We start from the raw sequence: 6,827 nt of genomic DNA, 5'->3' as shown, positions 1-6,827 counted from the left end.
CACCACGATAATTCTTTGTTCTTCTATTAACCCACAGTTTGAGCACTCACTCCCCGTGATATCACAACCCCAATTCATGTTTGGCACCTAGTTTATTGACACTTGTAATAATTATTCCTGACATTGATGTGATTAAATGTGAGCTTAATCGTGTTGTTGGTGTTCAATTTTATGCAATGTGCTTACTAAATCTCCCCTAATCAAAATAAAGAAATATGGATAAGATAGAAGAATACTTGTTTAATTTTTATTTTGATTAAATATATCAAACAAACGATAGAAGAAATTAGGCATATGAATTTCAAAAGGATATTTATGTTATCCTAAGATTTGTGGATTTTACTTTTTGGTGATGAAAAATTCCAGACTAAAATTTATCACCAAAACTTCTGATAAAATTCAGATTTCGTAACTGAATAAAATTATAGTCAACCTTTTTACAATATTTCTTCAAGATTTGAAAAGTGAAGACAGAAATTTGAGTCCAAGATTAAGATCAATGAATTCCTTTCATACAGAAGGAAGAGGTGGGGTAGGTATGCAGTTGAATTATATATTAACAAAATTCAAAATCAATATTCAATGGAGAGAATGATCTAGAAAGAATGAGTAGTGATAAATTGAGGGAAAGTGGAGTTTTAGGGTCGTCTCGCATAGGCCTATCAATGTAAGATGGTAATTGAGATGAGAAATGGGTGATAATTTTTATTCTTTGAATATTGATTTCCAATGCAAATAAGTGCTTTGAACTCTCAAAAATCCTCTTAGGGCATCAATAAAGTGAGGAAGTGAGGAATCAAGAAAAATAAAGAATAGACTGAATCCAAATATTAAGCAATTTTGACTTCAAAAGCAGCAGTTGTATCCTTTCTGGCCAATTTCGTTGGGGGTGAAATTCCTCAGTGTTTTTATAACCTAGCATGCATGGCCAGGTTGTCAAAATATGAGAGAGCCCTCAAATTTTAGGTTTTATCAAATGGTTAGATATCCAGATAGCATTATTGGACTTTGATCAATGTGAGATGTTGGATCAACACTATTTCTCCACCACGCAGAAAAATCAGATTTTTCTATAATGTTTTTCTTCTTCCAACCAGAGAATGATGTGGTACCAGCAGTCCTGGGTGTTAAAATGAAGAAAAAATATATCACATATTTAAAATAAATTCAAGCGTCTTTTTGGCATTTATTTTAGTGCTAAAAGGAGACCTTGTTTTTTCACTTAGAGCTTGCCACATAGGTAATCACATAATAAAACCAATTTTGAATTTCGAACTTCAAGTCATTACATTATAGTGGCTCCATGCCACATTATCGCAAAGAGGAGCTTCATTTTTTGTGTGTCCCTGCCAGCCTACCATCATTGCCTTCAATTAAAAAAAAGTATGCTGCATGTGACATGGAATATTAAAAGCGAAAAAATTATAGAAATTTATGGCATCAGAAATCTCAATGCCATAATTATATTTTTCAATCATTGGCAAAAGCTGGCCAAAAATACACTTGCAAGTGGCACGTGAGATTTAAACCCACAAAAATATGTACCAAATGCATTTGATAAGTGTAAATATATTTTTCAGCTTTCATTTTAGTTACTTAATGAATGAGTTTCAAAAACATTCTTTAAAAATATGGAAAAATATAAAAATCAAGAAAGGTGATTTTTAATTTAATATAAAGTCATAAAATCTATAATATACGTAAAAACCTTGATAAATAATACCAAAATATTATAATATCAATTTAGATCATGATAACATAGAAATTTGCGATTTTGATGCACATTTCCATATAAGATGAGTAATATTTTGATTGGAATTTTCATGTTATCAACATTCCTCTACCACCCATCTTCCCCTTTCCATCCTCAAAGACAAATGGTCATGCAACCAATATCCTATCTCTTGATTTATTTCATATGCTCACCTCCAACCTTGTATTGGGGCCTTTGCCTTCGCCAACATCTCTAAGTCAATTCCCAATAACTATCTTGAGGTAATGTAGGTAGAGGAATGGAAATTGGAAATTGATTTGTAATTTGGGACTCCTGTAGATGACAAGACCTTAGTTTCATTGACTCATTGACACAGTTGTGAATGTGATCCTAAGAAAAGAGACACAAAAGACATCTTGTGGATGGACAATTTTGTGTTGACTTAAGACTAACAAATACCTGAACACTAATTTTGTTATGAAAGAGAAACAAGTGCATGAATATGATTGAGTAGTCAACAAGGGGTTTCCCACCCTTAGAAGAAGAGGATATAGCTCAAGGAAGATGATGCGATGAAATTCTCAGCTAAGGTTGTGGAATATGAGACGGGAGATCACTGATGATTTTCAAATGCACTAGTACTAATGGGCAAGATTGAATGGATTCTAGTAGTTGACCGTACCTTAAGACATCTAAAGATCATGAAGTGGAATCAAGGTCTATATCTAATAATAATTTATGACAATAAGGTTCCATAAGAGATCAATTAAGCTTTGTGTATATTCTATAGTATGAGTTGTATCTTCGCACTTTATGGAACGCAAATCATCCAATCAATTACGGAAAATAGCTACCTCATTATTTCACCTACACGTTGATATGGTTAATTTATATGTTTGGCTAATATGAAATACATCAGAGTTATTAGGAAGAATATTTTATGCAAATGATATTTCAGGTGCGGTAAAATATACTTTAAGTTTAGGGGTTTAATGAAAAGTTCGCGTTAAGTATAAATATTATAAGTCCATGAACATTAAGTATAAATATCCGCCGCCGCTGCCGCTACCCCCGCAGTCGCCCCCACCATTTTGTCATTGCCGCCACTACGGTCTCCGTCGCCGCCCACACGCGCTGCGCCCCCCTCGCTGTCACGCTTGCCGTCTGCGTGCCCGCACTGTGTCTGCACTTCAACACCTACCTGCCCCCCACGCCACCCTGCCAGCCATGTTATCGTCGCCCATTTACTTGCAAGCCTCGCGTGCCACATGCGTCGCCACTGACAACTTCGCCCCCTTTGGTGCCACACACCGACCATGCCACAATCATGCATGCAGCTCTGCCCACCATCCCCACATCAACAGGCCCCACATTGACTCCTGTTGTTATTGTCACAGACGACCGAGCCACTTCTATCCAGGTACGCCCGCACCTCACCCTATTTACGCATTCATTATTTCCTTCAGTGCCTTCTGAGCGCATCTCTACCATTGAGGTTTGGATAGAGATAGGAATATCATCCTGAGGGATAGAATTTCTATACATACGTCCTTGGTTGCACCCGTCATGGGTGTGCGCACTAGCAACAGTAGAAGTGCTCACACCGTCGGTCTTCAACCCAAAGTTTGGGTCATTGGGAGCCTAGTGGCACACCCAGGACCTTCTTACCGCAACTTATTAGTCGTTGAGGTACTCCAGCACCAAGTTATACTTCTAACTGATTATTTTACAGATACATTTTGCATTTGCATTCTAGTGCATTCACCTGGCTAATTGACATCAGAATGATCGCTTGATCCCCCCCCCTCGTTCTGCATCACTTGGAATACACTAGGTGTGCTACTGCCTTAGAGGCACAGCTAACTTGGGCCTCGTATTCTTACCTAGTAATACTAGAATTGATCAATTGGTTTTAGTATTTTTTTAAAAAGAAAAGGTTCCTTTTGACAAACTTATAATAGGCAATATCAAGTTTCCTGTGAGAGGAAGATTTGACTGGTCCCTTAACTTCCCTGATTTGGTTGTACAAATAATCCACTCTCCTTCTCAGCTTATTGCTTTCTGTTACAATGCTAAGCCCAACATCGCAGGAGCATCTAAGGTGCCGTCGCCTACAACTTTGCAATATTTTTTAGTCAACGGTTGTACAGAGCAGTCACCTACAACTAATCTCATGAGGATATAAGGAGGATAATGGAGCTGAATTGATGGTAAATCGATAGGAATATAACAATTTGGCTAGGTAAGGATTGAGTGGTGCCAGCCAAACCAACACTCAAGAAAACTATGATTTAACTTGCAAAGAACGAGGAGGAAAAGGCTATCGAAACAATATAGTGTGTCATTGTTGCAAGAGAAGAGTTGGTATGAATTACATGGACGGCCTCTAAGGACTCAGGCTCACTCTGTGTCCATTCAGGAAGCCCATCAAGACGAAAGGGAGATATGTGAACCCAGTGGTATTAGTGTTGAGTTCAAGCGAGACAAGGACAAAGTTAATACTCTTCGAGAAGAACAAGAGAAGTTGAAAGCTTTAGTGAGTTCTACGTCTATGGCCAAATCCAATTGCACGCCTGGTAAACAATTATATACTGATGACCACCTCTATTTGGATTGGAATTTGTACTCTAGAGCTACTGATCATATGACATTATATCAATCAAAGTTACGCTCTTATACTCTGTATGAAGGGGGTAGAAGGATTTTCACTACTAGGGGTGAAGTCTTGCCTCCACCTGGCATTGATGATGTAAATATAGAAACATTGGGAGTACTTGACAATGTTTTACATGTGCCTAATCTCAAGCCTCAGTTAGTATCTCTTCAGCATCTAGTTCAAGACGTCAAATGCTCACTAACCATTGATGGTGTTCGTTGTTTTGCAAATGACAATGCAAGAAACTTGAATATTTCACTCTTTAAGGAGAATAATGGCCTAATTTATGTATCAGATGAAGTAAAGGCAAGAATGACGGTAGATGCTCAAGCTCGATGGAAAGCAATGACAAGCAAATAGAAGAATTGAAAATTTTACATTTTTGATGAAATAAATGTTTCCTTCTTTCGGGAAGAACCTTGATATTTTAGTGTTAACTTGTAAATCATATCAATGAGCAAAACATAAGAGAGCTTCTTATAGTGGGATTGGGGAGAGAAGTAAACTTCCATTCTCACTTGTCTGTGGAGATGTATGGGGACCAGCACCTACAACTTTACTCACTAGTGAAAGGTGGTTTCTCATTTTGTTTGATGATTGCACTAGGTTGACATGGGTACATTTACTTAAACATAGGTCCGAGGTGACGAGCCTGGTACGTGATTTGTGTGCCATGGTCAAGAACCAATTCAATATGTTTGTGAAAAGGTTCCGGTCTGACAATGCAAATGATTTTTTTAATGAGAAGTTGATCATGTATTTTCTAGTGAATTGAATTATGCAATAGTCATTGTGTGTCAATACTCCGTAGCAAAATGGAGTTGCAGAAAGGAAGATAGGACATGCGGTTAATACAACCAAGACACTTCTCCATCATCAAAAGCATGTGCAAGTATTTATGGGGAGAAGCGATGCTTACCGCAGTTCACTTAATCAAATGAAAGTCGTCAAAAATATTGAATTATGAAAGCCTAGTGGACATCATCTCAAAATTAGTTCCCCTGATTAATCAAACTCAGCTAAAGCTTAGAATTTTCGGGTATACGGCATTTGTTCACATGCAAAGAACTGTGGATAAACTCAGTCCATGAGATATTAAATGTGTTTGTGGGCTACTCACAAGGGAAAAAGGGATACAAGTGCTATGATCCCAAGTCAAGAAAATATTCACATCTGCCAACGTGATGTTTCATGAAAAAGAAAAGTTCCTAAAAGATGAGATAGAAGACCGAGTCCAATTATCTACTAGGGAGAGTATATTTGAAGATGAAAGTGCACATGGTCAACCTATACCTGCAAATGTTGAAGTGGTGTTGGAAAATCTGCACTAATTGGATGATGGGGACAGGATGAGATATTAGTTGATGATAAAAATCATCGGAAAAAACAATTGAGGTAGCAGCTGAAGACGAGTCAATAACAGAAGAAGTTAGAAGAGATGAACCTGAAAAGGATGTCTCATGTTGAAAGACCGAATCAGAGTGATGATTCTGAATGGCCTATCACACTAAGGAAAAAGGAGCACGTACCCAAATACCAAAGTATCCTCTCTCTCACTTTGTAACATATGAGCATTTACCCTCAGAATTTCAAACATTTCTGACCAGGATAACGTCTATTGATATTCCTAAATCAGTGAATGAAGCATTCTCTGATGACAAGTGGAACCTGGGAGATTGTTGCTCTTCCCCAGGCAAAGCATCCAATTGGGTGTCGATGGGTATATACAGTAAAGTATAGAGCTGATGGGACAGTATAAAGGTATAAAGCCAAGCTGGTGACCAAAGAGTATACACAATGCTATGGAATTGATGATGAAGAAACCTATGCATCAATGGCAAAGTTGAATATTGTGCATCGCGTTGGGTGAAAATAGCATCAATATGATGTTCAAAATGCATTCCTACATTGGGATTTGGAAGAAGAAATTTATATGCAGCTCCCTTCAGGTTATTATTCTCAAGTGCCTGAATCTAAAGTTTAAAAATTAAAAAAGACCTTATACGGGCCCAAGCAGCCCCTGGGGGACGGTTTGGAAAGTTTTCTCAGTCACTGAAGAGTATGGGGTACACGCAAGGAAATAGTTATCATACTCCATTTGTGAAGCAGTCCCCAACAGAACATGTCTCAATTCTCTGCGTTTATGTGGATGACATGATCATCATAGGTGATGATGAAATGTAACAAAATATTTGGGCAATCGGCTAGCTAAACTATTTGAAGTTATCTCTAGGACAGTTAAGATATTTTTTGGGTATTGAGGTTGCATACTCAAAGGATGCCATTTTCATTTGTCAGCCAAAGTATATTCTTGACTTGTTGGAAGAGACTAGAATGAGTGATTGTATACTATCTGCAACTCCACTTGAATCCAATCTGAAGTTAGGCCTTTGTGAAGATTCATCTCCAAAAAAGGAGATGTACAAGAGATTTATTGTAAAAGATATCTACTTGAAT

General features: G+C 37.6%; 1 protein-coding gene across 2 annotated transcripts in view; it reads right to left on the bottom strand.

Moving 5' to 3' along the window:
- Positions 1-1,179: 1,179 nt before the first annotated feature.
- The window catches only part of LOC144709445 (uncharacterized), a 32,751-nt gene continuing 27,103 nt past the window's right edge, over positions 1,180-6,827 (bottom strand). Inside the window, exon 14 of one of the 2 annotated variants that reach the window (XM_078583006.1) lies at positions 1,180-1,388. In XM_078583006.1, coding sequence (XP_078439132.1) covers positions 1,330-1,388 — 59 coding nt within the window. In that variant the 3' untranslated portion in view covers positions 1,180-1,329. The remainder of the gene's footprint in view (positions 1,389-6,827) is intronic. The other variant, XM_078583014.1, reaches the window with a different exon arrangement.

Source organism: Wolffia australiana, chromosome 1, assembly GCF_029677425.1.
Source record: "Wolffia australiana isolate 7733 chromosome 1, ASM2967742v1".
NCBI classification, from domain to species: Eukaryota; Viridiplantae; Streptophyta; class Magnoliopsida; order Alismatales; family Araceae; genus Wolffia; species Wolffia australiana.
Note: the sequence above shows the minus strand (reverse complement) of the source record. Positions and strands in the feature narration are given on the sequence as shown.